This window comes from Epinephelus fuscoguttatus, linkage group LG6 (genome assembly GCF_011397635.1).
Source record: "Epinephelus fuscoguttatus linkage group LG6, E.fuscoguttatus.final_Chr_v1".
Lineage (NCBI taxonomy): Eukaryota > Metazoa > Chordata > Actinopteri > Perciformes > Serranidae > Epinephelus > Epinephelus fuscoguttatus.
The window spans coordinates 25,846,822-25,863,904 of NC_064757.1; the positions used below are offsets into that span (position 1 = coordinate 25,846,822).

The 17,083-nt window shown below is 40.8% G+C and overlaps 1 protein-coding gene across 1 annotated transcript; it reads right to left on the minus strand.

Moving 5' to 3' along the window:
- Nucleotides 1-6,031: 6,031 nt before the first annotated feature.
- Nucleotides 6,032-17,045, minus strand: rmi1 (RMI1, RecQ mediated genome instability 1, homolog (S. cerevisiae)). The gene is made up of 10 exons (XM_049577898.1): nucleotides 16,783-17,045; nucleotides 16,591-16,662; nucleotides 16,079-16,298; nucleotides 14,853-14,963; nucleotides 14,439-14,588; nucleotides 12,392-12,462; nucleotides 11,981-12,104; nucleotides 11,084-11,165; nucleotides 10,751-10,943; nucleotides 6,032-8,046 (listed from the first exon to the last, which is right to left on the minus strand). Exons 3-10 carry the CDS (start codon nucleotides 16,238-16,240, stop codon nucleotides 6,816-6,818), a joined length of 2,124 nt encoding a protein of 707 aa, XP_049433855.1. The 5' UTR covers nucleotides 16,241-16,298; nucleotides 16,591-16,662; nucleotides 16,783-17,045; the 3' UTR covers nucleotides 6,032-6,815.
- Between the last annotated feature and the right edge of the window lie 38 nt (nucleotides 17,046-17,083).

A 17,083-nucleotide genomic window follows, 5' to 3' on the forward strand; every position in this document is an offset into this window, starting at 1 on the left:
AATAGCTTTATTTCTGCATTCTACGTCTAGGGAGGGGATGTGTTCAACATTAGCTTGACCACTGAAATATATTCAACAATATTTTTTACCTATGTGTTTTTTTAGAGTTTAGAATTAGAAAAGCTGCAAATTGGCCCATTGTAATTAAGGTACATTTTCTAAGTTACAGTGGACTTTATCCCCCATCTACTACATGAAAGCACATCAGGATCTTAGGGATCTTTAAATGGCCAGTATAAACAGAAGGAATAATTACATCAAGCAAAACCTGTTTTAGTGTCCATATGGGCATCTGAATATTGTTTTAAAACAGATTATTAACATATCCTGAAACATGCTGAGGCATCGGTGTCCCCACTGCCATGTTTTTGTCCTGTTTGCAACCAGAGGATTTTTGATCTTTCATACGTATATGTCAAAGTTATTGATCTTCTCGGTCTGGCGCCCACAATCAGGGTGGCCCCCAAAGAGTTGAAGATCAAAACTGGAGGATGTAATGACACAACTAAAACCGCTAAAGCTACTCTTGGCTCAACCAGGACGTTTTACAAGAACTTGTGGAAAGTAGTGTTTAAGTACAATTTTGAGTTAATTTTATTTACTTGCTCCTTTTTTTTCTTACTCCGGTACATTCATTCATTCATCTTCTAACCGCTTCATCCTCTTGAGGGTCGCGGGGGGGCTGGAGCCTATCCCAGCTGACATCGGACGAGAGGCAGGGTACACCCTGGACAGGTCGCCAGACTATCACAGGGCTGACACACAGAGACAAACAACCATTCACGCTCACATTCACACCTATGGACAATTTAGAGTTACCAATTAACCTAGTCCCCAATCTGCACTGTCTTTGGACAGTGGGAGGAAGCCGGAGTCGAACCCAGGATCGAACTGGCAACCCTCTTGCTGCGAGGCGAGAGTGCTAACCACCACACCACCGTGCCGCCCTACTCCGGTACATTTCGAAGGCCAAATATTGTACTTTTTACTCTAAATTTTATTTGACAGCTTTAGGAACAAATTGCTTTAAAGATTTAGATCCATTATACAATATATTATCAAATCTAATTATGATGGAAGATTATATATTCAGCGACCCAGCAGTAACAAACAATTATGTTGCTTACACATCAATGCATCAATAATTATTATCCCATGATGCAATTGTTTTCTAAAATGGGTCATTCTACATAATGAGTTTTACTCTTGATACTTTAAGTATATTTATACTTATACTTTAGTAAACCTTTTCATGACCACTAGTATTTCTGCACTGTTGTTATTTTACTTAAATAATATCTGAGTACTTCTTCCACCACTGAATCTTTTCTGCTCTACTTGCAAATTTGTTTGCGTTACAATCTATTGTATATTATCATTATATGCATGTGTTTATAGAGTGGCTCTAGGCTACATTTAACTTTGTAATACTGGAGAAAATTGCGTGAAATATCTTAATAATAAAAATGAGTTGTCTTATTTGATAGTAAATCTGTATACTGTGGCACTGATGTTATAATCGGGCTTTAATATACAATATTTACTTTTGTCAGTTGAGATAAAAAACACCTAAAAACTTTAATATGAGCACAAAATGGGTCCTTTCTTCATTTCTTTTCAAACCACAATAATCATCCCGTCCATCCATCCAGATGAGCCAAAACAAAGTAGGAAGGTACTTTATTGTTACCTTAGTCCGAGTTCCTCATAATTTTCTATTCCTTTAATGATTCACATCCTCAAGCCTGCACACACACACACACACACACACACACTCACACATGCACGCACACAAACACACACACACACACACACACACACACACACACACACACACACACACACACACGTAAAGAGGTATGTTTTTGCCATGAGGAGAAACCATTTGCTCATTTTGATGGAGGCCTAAAAGAGAGGTTGAGCTGTCTAAGTGGATTTTTCATTACTAAATGTAATAGGCCAAAGAAAATTACATCTGCTGCAGCAGGAGGGGGATTAGGATTGCTCATGTATTTTTTTCATTGATATTTGTAATGACCAAAGAGGTACAGTGCAGCTGTATATGAGCATTAGAGAAATTAGCACAGTCCTCCGTCCCCCCTGTCTCAGTCTCCTCCACTCGCCTGCTATCTGCAATTTGGAAAGGTACATCCAAACTCACAGGGGAATGAAAAAGCATATTTTTCTCCCTGCTACCGCTCCGGACTGAGACAGAAGTGGAAGACTAAAATCGAGGAAATAATATTGCAAATGGAAAGCTATTAGGGTGGCCGAGCACTTTCTCATGCTGCTTCTGAAATATGTCATTTATCATGTGCCGCTGCATGACAAACTTTTAAAGACTCAAAAATTGTAATTTCCTCACAAGACTATGCAGTCCAGCCTTTCACTGAACTCCAGACCCACAGTGCACATGTTATACACTTAGGAGGAAATGATGAAGGTCATAAGCTTCATAAAAGATCTCTGAGGGTCGTGTTCTCTTTGCCGAGCTTGTTCCCTGCCAACTTCCGTCCTGTAATTTACTGCCTAAAAGGCTATATTTATATATATCCTTTTCATATTCATATACTTAAGTGGTGGTGGAGGAAGTACTCAGATGCTTCACTTAGGTTTTAAAACACCATCACAGTAGTCCGGCATTTAACATTTTGCTTATGTAGTACAAGGGTGTCATCAGCAAAAATAAATTGAAAAAATAAAAAATAAAATATGCCACTTTGCAAAATGGCCCCTTGAAAGGTGTTATTTCATTATACGCATTATATTTATGGACCATAATTATTGATATATACCGGTAACCTAATATTTAAACATTTAAATGTTACAGATGTTTGAAGTGATTCGGACCAAAGCAAGCAAACATTCATGTGTTGTTGGTATTTATGTAGTACTTGAGTAAATTCACATTATATCATCATGTAATATATTACTTGACTTTATTTGACACTCAATTGTCTTTTAATGCTAAAAAGTGCCTTCAAAGAACAAAGAACACTAAAACCTTTGACAAAATTGATTTTACAATCAGTCACGTGATCTTCATCAGCAGAGTTCGTCCAGTTCTCTTGTTTTTTCTGAGCACATTAAAGACTTGTTGTCCACAGAGGCTGAAAAGTTGAGCAATAAAAAATCATTACTGATGTCTGAAACTGCCATAGAAAAACCGTTCTGATGTCGAGATCGATTATTAGTCATAGCTTTTGATCGCATGATCTTCGCCATAATTACAACCAACAATATTCTTTTTATAAATTTTGACCCTTTTGCATATAGTGGTCACTATAATGGACAGCTATTAAAAAGCCATGTTCTTGTATATACATGGGTTTTGATGATATGGTGCATTTAAGTCACTTCAGTGGACCCTGGTGCGTCATGACAGTGTCAGTGCAACAAAAATCTCTCAAAACCAAGATGGCTGACAGAATGCAAGAAATGTTGTGCCCCTCAAGAAGGAGACCCTTGCAGATAACACCTATCACACCTTCAAACACAGGCTCAAGACCTGCTTTTTGGACAATCAGATATGTGAACATTTCTAATCAACACAGTACACTGCTCACTGAAACACTGTTCTTATTATTTCTAGCTAACCTGCTGCTAAGTTGCTTTATGTCCTTGCCCGTTGCCGGGCAGCCAACTCTGCATGGGTATGTATGAAATATCTATTTCATTAACAGCAAAAGTAACTTTCTGTCACATGGCTTGTGTGTTAGGGAATTTGACCATACATAATGACTTTTCTGTTTTATCAGTGTTTACTTTCTATTGCTGCTCTGCATGTCTGCGTGTAATGCTAATCTGTGTGTTGGTGCTTCATGTTGCTTGCATGTCTGTTTGTGCTAACATGCTGTTTGTTGTTGTGTTATTGTATTGTACTGTTGCTCTCTTTTTAGCAGTTTTCAAATAACAAAAAGACTAAAGGTAATTGTCATTCAGTACTGTTAATTTCTTTGGTAGCACTTGCCTACAGAAGCGTATTGCTGCCACACCAGGAAAAAAATAATGGGTCAGTATTACGTTATAACGTGAAAAGTTTATTGTTCTAACAAGAAGTTTTTCACATTATAACAATATATTTTCAAGTTAAAACGTGATAACTTATATTGTAAAAATGTGAAAAGTTCTACAGTATAATGTGATCATTTATATTGTTAGGACATCAAAAGTTCCACATTATAATGCAATATTTGGTCTCGGGAAGAGGTGCACCCATACACTCCGGCTGTGATTTGACACTTGGCTATTTGCAATGACCAGGCATCACCATGGCCCAAAACACGGATAACACGAAACTATATTGTTATTACGTGAAAAACTTCTTGTTAGAACAACAAACTTTTCATGTTATAACGTAATACCGATCCATTATTTTTTTCCTGATGTGGCAGCAGTACGCTTGTGTGCTCGCCCGATTGGGCACGTAAGTTGCTAGATTAACTAGCCTGGCACGGCATTGTATTTGCCGCGGGCATTCAGGAAATCCTTCTTGCTGAGTCCTGCGTCAGATGCAGCTTCTTTTGACTTATACAACAATTTGTGCCAAAAAAAGTATAATGGTACTTTAATATGTAAGTGCAGTGGTTCCCAGCTGGAAGGTTGCGGTCCAAAAGCGGGTCATGGATCCATTCTGAATGAACAGCAAGTGACTCACAAATGTGTGACGTCTGTTAAAAAAAAACACCTCATTTTTTAAATACAGTGAATTTCTGGCACAAAGCTTTTATTTTGAAGTGCCATTTTCTGCTGTTGCATGACTGACTAATGGACAGCTACTTGACAGAGACAGCGAACTAGCTTGACCACATGGCCAAATGCAAATGTGACACTTAATATGTTAGACTGTGTGGACCTTGAACTGATGACTAAGGAGAAATCTGGACCCTGGGGTTGGACCAGTTGGGAACCACTGTGTTAGTGCACTCTAAAGAGTCCTCTTCAACAGCATAATAAAGTCCTTCACAAGACCACAAAATGAAACAGACAAGTCATAAAATCAACAGGTTTTAAATGAAAATGGATTTAAAAAAATATGTTTCAAAACTGAGAAAAAAAAAAGACAGTTCAAAGTAAAATAAAACTCAAGTGAAATCAGAGGCTCTCTGATAAAAGTATGATTTAAGAGAGGACTTTGAAGAGATCACTGACTGCCGACCTGACTTCCATGGGCAGGTCGTTTTGTTAGTTCCTCTTCTTGCTTACGTAAAACCAGACTACATAGACCTGTTGACCATGAACACATGTATTTTGCCATATAATTTTGAACACAGCCACACTGGGTGCTCACCATAACAGCCACCTGTCATTAATGACATGTTACAGTGTGTATACAGTGAGGTCTGACTGCAGCACAATCGAGACAACACTCCCCTCTTGTTTCATTTACTCTATCACCCAATATTTATTCCACTTGTCCCTCCCTATGGGTTGCCTCTCTCCCCCTCCCCCGTCGTATCCAGCCTCATTAGCACGTAACAGGTTATCGACATGCATAGCAGGGTCCTGATTTAGACATTCAACCTGATTAGCCCTTAATGAACCGAGACCAGCTACCTGAATGGAAGTGCACACAGCGCCACGACAGTAACATGTATGTGCTCTCCTGAACGAACACACACAGACGCACACATGTAAGCACGCGTATGTAATAACATACATCCTCTGCGGTACCTTTATTAGCCTGCATTTTGCTCATTTTCACACCGAGAACATTAAACTATAAGAGATGCCTAATTATATTGTATGACGGCAGGCAAGACACAAATTAATTTGAGTAGTACAAATTGTCGAAGACACGTTTCTACCTCTAGACGAGATAATACTGCAGGGCTACTTTTAATTACTATTATGTGTGCTTAAACAGCGCATATCCCAAAGGTGCATTTAATAAGACTATTACGAAGCAAATGAAACACTGCCTCTCTGTCCGCTTATTGATTTTTTCTTGTTATTCTTGAGGAATACAATCCTCACTTAACAAGGAGCGATGGAAAGATAAAATTAGCAGCGAGCATTTTAACTTCAGGCATGTTTTATTAGTCAAAGTGTGTAACAGAAAATGATAAAACCTTTAAAAACAATTTTATTTCAATATACAGAGAATTAAGGCAAAGCATCAAATCTGCGGTATATGTATTCATCAAAGACAAAAACACAGATGAGGCTTCATAATGAACAAAAATAATCGAAGCTCATGGCCTCTCCTTTATCTCCCTTTCCTCTCATTCTCCTCAGGGGGAGTTTATTAAAGACCCACGCTGCCCTTGGATATTCAATCATTTTTCAGTCAGAAGTAATGGATGTACTGAATGAATGCAAAGGCTGGCAATTCATTACAACAATCAGAATATGAATTATTTTCTCCCACGATTCCCTTCTCTCGTCTCACATGCCTCACACTTCTCTTCGTAGTTTTTATATACAATTATTATATACAATTTGGGATGCTCAGCTCTGACTAGTTTGACCTAATATGTTGATGACCAATCGTTTATACGCAGTGTCGATGTTATAGATCTGTTTACTTTGCTTGGGAGCAATGCAGTGCATGTCAAGCAGAAAATCGCTGCCTGAATAGATGAATGAAATCCTCTAATGATAAATGACAGAATTCACATCCACCTACAGCAGATGAGACGCATGACAACACAACTGCTCTCCAAATCTGAAGCAGAAGGGAAGGTTGATGACCAGTCCTAAAAAAAACACCTTAGTTTCATTCAATTTTGCATCTCTGCTTAAGGCCAATATACTTTTCTGTTGCCTGTAATTTTCTCATTATCACCAACTCCCCCCCAACCTCTCCTCCGTGTCTATTTTCTCCTCTCTCTCACCCTCTGCTCAAGCTCCTGGACTACTTTCTCACTGATGGGGTCCGCCTTGGTCACCACAGCTTTCCTGCCGCCTGCTTCAACCACGATGGTCATAACACAGCACATGTCCACCAGCCCTTCCTGACACCTCCTCATCCCAGTGTCCAGCTCACCTCTCCGGGCTGGGTCACGCTTCAGAGCCCCCTTCTCCGCCACAGAGAAGCCGAGCAGGCCCGTCAACACCTCATTGGACAGCTCCACGTCCAGGTAACCAGTTCCATCAGATATCGTAGCGCAGACGCTCCAAAGACCGCTGTTGCTACTCAGTTTCCCCAAGAGAGTCACAATGAAAGCTTTGACGCGGATCTCTGTGGTGTGAGGGTGTGGTTTGGACATTGTCTCTTCTAGCAGGCACAAATAGGTGAAAGGTGGAGAGGTCAGAGTGACAGCAGGGACCGAGCTGCAAGATGGTCTATCAGATACTGCAGAGTTTGAGGTATAATTTTGCCCCTGGGGTGTCGTGAGCGAGCTCTCAAATGCAGGTTTTGTCTTAATAGAACTTGCTAATGAGTCACCAGCAAGTCCACAATTGGAGATTGAAGTTACTGTTTTGTTGGTGGCGCTCTCTCTGTCTCTACTAAGTCCTTGTTGAACAGGGAGCTGATTTGGCATCCCAGTTTCTACCTCAGCCAGAAGGCAGTCCATATCTTCATCCATGAAATCGCTCTCATCATTAGTAACAACCTCTAATTCATGTGTTGGCCCTGAAGCTGCTGCTAGGTTACAGGACTTCACTGTAGCTCCTTTAGCGCAGCCTTGATAGTCTCTTTTCTGTGTGGTGGATCTGGAGTTGCTAGAACTAAGCCTTGACCCAGAGCCATCCAAAGTGTGCTGCTCAAACTGAGCAGTTTGGGCTTTTGTTGCTCTGTTAGGACTTCCTGTTATTCTGTTGTTGTTGTTGTTGTTGTGTGGCGTGTTTCTGTGACTGCTGTCAGACTGTGCAGCAACATTTGGACTTTCTTGAAAAATCACACTGTCCAACTCATCCAGGGGAAGATCGTCAAAGTCTTCATCAGGAAAGTCTTCGTCTGCCATGTAGTGATCTGGGATCTCTTGTTGAATGGAGAGGTCAGAATCCTCTTGTTCGTTTCCGTAGCGATGACCTTGGACTAAACCACCTCTGTTGCTCTGGTTGAAACCACTTCTGTACGAGAGTTCAGAGGCTTCACTTCTGCAAGAGACCGGCCAAAAATGTTGGTCTGAGTTAAGACAGCTTTAAATCAGCAAGTGTTTGTAACAGTGTTAATACCCCCAAAATTCAAACCAAGCTGGCACCAAATGTCAGTGTGACATCAGAGAGTTTAGTTGGGCTCTTATGTCAGACTGTGTTAAATTTTGGTTGAAATGAAAATTGGGTTAACGATATTTTAAATGTCTAATAGAATATCACATTGTGTGGACGTTAATATCATGGCATTTGCAGACGTTGGGTTTTATTTTCCATACCTTACAACTACATGTTGTTGTTCTATGTCAGGATGACATTGGTCTGAGACGTTGGAATCTCATTGCTGAACAATATGACTTATAACCACAAAATATCAACATCATCTGTCATCAGTAGGGATGCACAATAATGTCTGCATGTCATCGGTATCTGCAGATATTGGCTTCGAAATGAACTATCGGGATTGGCCGACATGCAGATAATATCGGTACATCATCAGTATCGGCCAATATCGGCTTTAAAATAAACCATCAGAACCGACCAACATGCTTTTTCTCATTTTGCACAATGACTGAATATTACATACATTGAGAAGCATTCTATTTCATCTGCTGGTGAGCCATCACAATGTATGCATAACATGATGTTAATTCCACTACAGAAGAGACTTGATCATCACCCGACGTCACAACCAAAATGCAACCAAATGACAAAGTCCAATGACATGGGAATATATTGCTCTTGTCAAAAATATTTTTTCCGAGCTAAAAATAATTTTGAAAAAAACAAGATGGGCAGCTGTGGCTCAAAGGTAGAACGGGTCATCCACTAATCAGAATATCAGCGGTTCGATCCCCGGCCCCTCCAGTCTGCATGTCGAAGTATCCTTAAAGGGACAGTGCACCCAAAAATGAAAATTGAGCCATTATCTACTCACCCTCATACTTAGGCAAGCTCTGGTGAAGTTTTAGAGTCCTCGCATCCCTTGCGGAGATCGGCGGGGGGAGCGGCTAGTACACCTAATGGCTGACGGCGCCCCAGACTAACGTCCAAGAACACAAAATTGAATCCACATAGTATCTCCATACTGTTCATCCATAGTGATCCAAGTGTGCTGCAGCCACGACATAAAAAGTTATTTCGAAAAATGTCATATGAACTCTGTTTTTAGCCTCACTGTAGCCTGTAGCTCTGACTGCTTCTCTGTGCTCCGCGCTCACGTGTGCGCGCTCAGGGTGATCGGTGATCTTTAAAGAGCAGCAGTCTCGTCAGTACTGATGTCCAGATTCTCAAGTACAGGCATCGCCAATTCCCAGTCTGAGCAGCAAACACTTTCCTCATCCGTTGGCATTGCTTTGCATTTGAAACAACTACACCACCAGGTTTCCAGTGCTCGACTCCGGTATTCTGCGGCTGGCTGAGGGTTAGGCTCATGAGCTGTGGCGGCTGCTTCGTCCAATAGCCTGAGTTCCATGCGTATACTCAGGCTCAAACAAATACGGCTCAACAAAGAAATGCTGTTCCTCCTCAGTTTCAAAGTCTTCAGACATGTTGGGCTGTCCTTTGCTAAAAGACCGTAGTGCAAATTATCTTTTAGCGACTGTGGTTACTGTTGTCTCTCCCTGCGGTGCACGTGTCACGTGATGTAAACACGGGTAAGCAAAACTCATGCTTTCGCTGGTCACGCGCAAGCATGCACACATGAATGAGGAGCACAGAGAAGCAGTCAGAGCTACAAGCTACAGTGAGGCTAAAAACAGAGTTCATATGACGTTTTTCGAAACAACATTTTATGTCGCGGCTGCAGCACACTTGGATCACTATGGATGAGCAGTATGGAGATACTTTGTGGATTCAATTTTGTGTTCTTGGACGTTAGTCTGGGGCGCCGTCTGCCATTAGGTGTGCTATCCGCGCCGCCCGCCGATCTCCGCAATGGATATAAGGACTCTAAAACTTCACCAGAGCGTTCCTCAGCATGAGAGTTAGTAGATAATGGCTGAATTTTCATTTTTGGGTGCACTATCCCTTTAAGCAAGATACTGAAGCTCTTGATGGCTGTTCCATCAATGTGTGAGTGTGTTAAAAACTGAATAGCAGGTCGCAGGTGGTTGTATGGTAGCCTCGGCCACCAATGTGTCAATGGGTGAATGTGACTCGTAGTGTAAAAATCGCTTTGAGTGGTCAGATGATGATGAGAAAGTGAAAGCCCATTTACCATGCAGGTCCAAGATAGTTTTAAGTCAGATATCAAAAGCAGTACCATGTAGGAACCATTTTGACAGTGTGAGATGTAAGCACTGAGTTTTTTTTTTCTTTTACATTTGACCAAGACGAGTGCCATCTAGTTCCCTTATATTCAAGAGAAAGCAGACATCTCTACAGTCGATATCTCCAACACTCGGCAACTCACAACAATACAATCTAGACTGATGTTTAGTGCTACAGGTAAGAGACAAAATATGGATTTTTGATTATGGGGTGAACTGTCCCTGTAAGTCTTATTTTTGATCACAGCCTGAAGTCAGACAGCTTGTGTGGAGTTAGTGTTAAATGCTCCCTAAAGTAGCTGAAAGATAAATGCTGATATTTTTTCTGAAGGCAAACATTATGCTAAAATTTAAAATGTCAAGGTTTATTTTCCCGGCATTGAGCACTGTGGAGTTCCAGCTTAAAATGTCAAGACATCATGTTGATAACCACTCACCTAGATGAGGCTGTCGATACAAGGCTCCTGACAGTGGAGCTTCTCCAGGACTGAGTGGAGGTCACACTGAGCGTCCTGTAGCCACTGTCTTGAATAGGCTCAACCTGAACCCATTCCACCTCCTCCCGGGCCTCCAGACTGGCTGCCAACAACTCTGCATCATCCACCTCCAGGTCCTCCACTTCCTGGTTACCTGAGGAGAAAGCAAAAAGTAGCACGATTATTTTCAATCCTAAAAAGGGCAAATTAAACTAAGAAATAAGGCATCCATTACCAGTCTTCAGCGTGACTTATTTTATAAACATATAAATTGTCTAATTGAATTAAATATACCTTGTTGTGGTGCTGGTGGAGCCTCCTCCCCCTCCTGCTGCTCCTCCTCAGGAAGTCCCAGCGTCCGACACAGAATCTTGCCCTGTCATAGTAGTATAGAAATATACCACAGGATCTGTACACACACATCTGTACGCAACTTTTCTGAAAATAATTTTGTGTCATATTTGCAGAAACCAGCACCACCAATCTGAGCCGAGGAGTCTGTTATGCAGTTGTAGATCATGTCAATCACTGCTTGAACTACGGTCAAGTTGTCAAACTAGGCAGTGCTGATTAAATATGAACCAAGATTCTGCTACTGCATTACCTATTTCTCGCCTCAAATGTTTTCAGAAACATATTTTCATGTACTGTTTAGCTGTAGACACAGAACATTGGTTCTAGTTGGTGGGAGGTGCTTGGTACTCCCATTTAACTGTATCCAACATGGCAGCTGGGTCACAAACTTTCTCATTTTACAGCTAAAAAGTACACTAATATATGTTTCTGAAAACAGTTAAAGCAGAAATCAGCAATGCAGCAACATAATCTTGATTCATATTTGATCAGTGCTGCCTAGTTTGACTGTTTGACTACAGTTCACGAGCAGTGATTAACATGACTGACAGCTGCTTTAGTGACTCCTCAGTTGTGATTGGTTGTTTTCTTTCACGTGCAGTAAAGTAAATTAGAAATGCAGGACAATAAAGTAGGCAGAGGACTAATTTTTCCACAAATGATCTTTCTAATTTAATGCTGTGTGAATATAGTGACAGTTTCAGCTAATATGATGGAGTTATTTCTTACTAAAATTACCAACTGTAGCTTTAATGTCAAAATGCTGTTTTAAATGAAAAAGAAAAGAAAGCATAAAGATGTGTTGTCTCAAATCAGCAAGGGAAACCAACAGTTTACCTGTTGATTCCTCTCCACCAGGTCCTCCACCTCACCACCCAGGACCTTGATGTTGGTCGGCCCCAACAGAAGCATCCCAAGTCTGCAAACCATCTGCCCATGCAGCTGCAGCTTCACACCAGGCCTTGGGGTGACAAGAGCCAACAATTAAACATATAGTTTAATTCTCAAAAATATATGGTACAAAAACTCCAGAAAGTCACTCCTATTTTCTTAATTCTTGAGAAACTTTGATTTCATTTTTGATTCCATGACATCTCCAACCACAATCTAAAAAAATACCCCACATAAATAAGTAACAGCAGTCCCTCTGTTTCTTTTAGGTACTATTGGATGCAGTAGCTGGAAAGATGTAAAAAGAAAGGAAGAAAAAAATCAAATAATAAAACATTTCAGAGATTGATTATTAACCTGAGAGCTGTGCTGAGCGCAGGGATTGACTGATACTCCATGGCCTCCAAGCTCTGGACTCCATCTGTCACCTGCACAACAGAGATTGTGTATTTGACCACAAACAGCTGAACAGGGAGATGATTGTGTAATTATTACAGACTTACATTTTGAAAATGTTACAAAAGAAGTCTAAACATCATTGCTGCCTGAGCCTTGCTTCACTGCATTGTTAAACATTCTGAAAGTGGAACAACAAATGACACTAAAACACCTTCATGCATTTTTACCAGTGACATGTAGCTGTCACACTGTAAGTCACGCTGTAGGTTGCTTAGCTGCAAAACTTCTCAGAACTTTACTGCTGGTTCAAACACAGACTTTGAAAATTATTATTTTTTGAAAATTGTTCCAGTGATTTTGGACAGTGATTCCAGTGTATTTTAAACTACCATGGCTCTTTGTATCCCATGACTCCTAGAATTGTGAGACTTCAGGTCTCAGACACAGTAAAAAAAAAGAAAAAAAGAAAAAAAAGAGGAAAAAGCCATTGCAACGTTTCTAAGCAACACCACCACTATTCTTGAGAAACCATAGAGCAGTGACAAGTGTATTACTTAAGGTGAAAATTACAGTCTGCGCCTTATATTCCAGCAATTTACTCTTTCATATGCTCCGACTGATTGTCCACTCTGATTCAGTTAGGAAGAGAAGCAGAAGTCTTCATTATTCTACCCAACCAAACACATGAAGACAAAGCCTGGTCGTAAAGGATGGTTGGACAGTTCACTGAGGACAATTGCATACACTGGTGAATAATGTAACACTGCATTTGTAATGTAAAATACTCTGTAGTCACTACCAGTGTGTGTACAATGTGAGTTTTCTGCTACATGGATCTTTAATGGAAACCTTGCACTAACCTTTAGTCGAGTGAGAAGTTGTGAAGTTCTACAAACAATTTCATCAATTTTAATTTTATTTTAATTAATTTTGTTTGCTGTGAGTGAATAAATGGTAGGGAAATTATCTGCAAGTGCTAAGACACACTCACAATGCTTTATTAAGTCAGTGTTGATGGAAAAGCCATGAGTTCAAAATACACGCATACAAACATACCAATTACAGGTACTTGTAATTTGATTGTTTGTTGTTCTTTGCTTGTTTTTTGAAAATGAGTTTGGTTGAAAATTCTTGATTACTGTTCATCACAGCTATCAGGTTGTCTCAGTTGAGAGACGGCCGACTTGTATCACATATTCTGTTCGTGTAATGCAACTGCTTGGTGCACTGGGGCTATTCCTATCCTTTCTTTACCTAATGCGATACGAGCGAGTGAACATCAGATTGTTTCAGTGTTTCCCGATGAAGATGTCCGAACCTGCTCCGCATGTCACCACGCAGGGTATGCGATGTGGCACCTGCTTAGAAAAAAACGCTCCCCTGGCTCTTTTTTGGCAAAGCTACATAAACCTCCGATCTATTTTCAGAGCAAAAGCATGCTGTTGCTTAGTCTCGTTTAAGGCTTGATTGACTCCCTCAGTGTTGGTGTCACTAGTAGTAAATCTGGACGCTTCTTTTCACTCCATCTGCCAGAGTTCGCCTGCTCGCTGTACGTTAGGAAGTTAGTTTATACTGTGTTTGTAACAAGTCAACAGCTTATTAGTTTAGATTCAACAAGTCAACTGTTTCTCTTTGCCTGTAGATGTTTATCTTTAGAGTATATGTGACAATTCACTTCATCGTCTCAGAATAATCTAGTTGAACTAGAATTATTCATTGAAGCTATGCTGCTTGAGTGAATAGCTCAGTGTAGGTGTGTTCATAATGGCCACATATACTCTGTAGATAATTTATTAAACATCCACAGACATAGTAAAACAGTTGACTTGTTGAATCTCAACTAATATGCTGTTGAAATGTTACCAGTACCCCATAAACTATCTGTAGGCTGACTATCCAAATAAAGTGTTATCACCAAGCATTACCATTACCAAGCACAAGCACAAAATCAAAATTCAAAGGATGCATATTTATATACCTATTTCATTTCATACATGCCTCTGACCTGCAATAGTAGCATACGGGTTGGTTTGGCTTCCCAGGGCCTCTGGGTGGCCTGCGTGACAGCAGACACCTCGTCGTTGCCACAGTCTGAGCCCCTCCACTTCTGCAGCTGACTGTACGCAGGCTGGCTGATGTCTATTAATGAGTCAACCTAAAACAGAGTGGGACCTTTGATTATGTTATGTTTTCCCTGTATTTGAATTTCTTAAATATCTAATGAAATGTTTGACACTTCAATTGTAAACAGAATAACTGATACACAATACTGTACATGACAGTTAGCTGAATTGCTGGTCTTGTTTGTGAGTGAAACATGCAGCTACTGATAAATGGGAATCATCCCTAAGATAAAGTCAAACAGTAAGCATGAGATACAATATATATAGCGTTAAATATTTGATCTACAAGTCTGTACCTGGACACAGAAGGTGCCGCTGAGTTGAGTCTTCTGGGCCTGAGAGAGACCCTCAGGGAGAACAGGGTGGCCCAGATCCCTCAGGTCTGTCAACAGCCACTGGTCCAGCGCCTAAAATTTCACGTCATGCAGTTTACAGCAAGTTTATTTCCCACCACAAGACCTATTTCATTAGACTCAGTATTATATATCTATTATTCTATACTTAATATTCTGTGACATGATAAAGAATAAGGTACATTCACTTCCATTACATAAAGGGCCATCAAATTATGGCTAACTAATACAAGTATCACAGTAATGTTGAGGCATGGTGACTCAGTACTATCATAAAGTCCCTTATTCGTGATTTGAACATCTCAATCTACAACACTGAAGTGCTCTCTCAGGTGAAGTGACCATGCTGACCGCTTGAATCAACTGATATCACTGTCATGTTCCTGGAACCATCAGGAAGTAATCTGTGCCTTAAGATATGAAGCATTACCCTTTCCAAGTGTCTATTAAAAAAAGAGAAAGAGGAATAGACTCTGGTCATAGAGGGACGCAGCTGTTCAACAACAATATTTAGGTTCACTGTGGCGTACAAATGATGCGTAAATGCAGGAAAACATACCCCACATGACGCCACCACCAGCTGGTACAGCTGACACCAGGCAGGATGGATTCATGCTGTTTACACAAAAATGTTGCCCTGCTATCAGCGTGTTGCAACAGCAACCAGGATTTGTCAGACCAGGAGGTGTTCTTTCACTCTTCAATCGCCCACTTTTGCTGATCACTACCCATTGTAGCGTGGTTTTCCTCGTCTCAGGGTCCAGTGGTAAAACCGTGGTTGTGGGCTTTTGATGACGGTCTGCACCACGATTCAATGAGATGTGGTCTCTGTGCACTGCATGTTTGTGTAGGGTTCCCACACTGTGTATAGCATCTTTTGAGGTAATATGGGACGCCAAGATAAATAAAATAGCTGCTTATATCATGCTCTGAGTTTAGCGTGGAGGGATACTGGAATTTAATCTCATACAATAAAGAAAGAGACACAAACAGTCTATTTCGAGGAGATTATTCAGCCTCCCTACATATGACCACCTGTTAACACATGACCCAAGTCCCATACTTACAACGTCATAGTCACAACTGAGCTATCTCCATGACAACTGAGCCGACTCTAGTCTGTGACCATCATGCCTTCGGCTGTACAGTTAGACATTCATCCTGCCTACCTGTTGGTTGATTTGCTGCTGTGACAGGCGGCCTGCTCCTCCTGCCTCTTCCTGCAGCCACTCCACACAAGCTTCCAGCCAGGCAAAGGGCACCTGGACGTGCCAGGAGGACCGCAGCCAGGCTTGGGTCGCATGTACCACTGCCTGGATCTCAGGGGCCATCCTGTTCCTTTGTGTGTGTTTGACTTAGGCCACTTCCTGATATCCTCTCCACTGGTATCTGTTATTATATAAAAACAGTACGTTATCAGTGATGAGTCTCCTCTGCATTACACATAAGCAGTGACACATTTGTACATTATAGTCTTCAGTATACAAGTGATGGTTCAAATGTTACATGTAATGTAATTCATGACACAGCACCCTGCAATCCCTGAGGGCTTAAAGAGAGTGTCTTTGTCAAGGGGTCATCTTCTCTCTGTATTTCCAAAACCACTTGACACCAGATATTGTGGTGATCTATTGATTAGGATAGATTAGTTTCTTGTGATACAGGAACAAAGGAGAATTACTTTCTGTTATATTTCTGTGGTCACATCAGCTTTGATAAGCCCTGTGTCTCTGCAGATGGTCACGTCTGGGCACTGTGGAGGATAGAGAAAGAAAGATTGAGTGAGAGATGCAGGCAGGTATAGCATGCGAAAGACTGAATTATAAAATAATGAAAGAAAAAATGTTCCAGTACGTGTTTATATAGAGGTTACCTGAGATGTATGGAGGCTGTTGTGGAAAGTAGCCAAGGCGCCAAAGTTGACTAACCCACTTTTTATAGCTATGTTGGTGCTACTGCACCCTAGCTTTGTGTCCATACAACATAACCATTTAAGCTCTTATATACAAGAGGAGGTCTTAAACATATCAATTGTATCTCTACAAGTACTTATAAAGACATAGCTTAACATTAGCCTCGCGGATCATACCTTATAAACAGGAATAACTGGAGCAACCACACAAACTACGGGACTAGCGGCACCCGGAAATAGGGCTTACTGTGTTGCGTTGGAA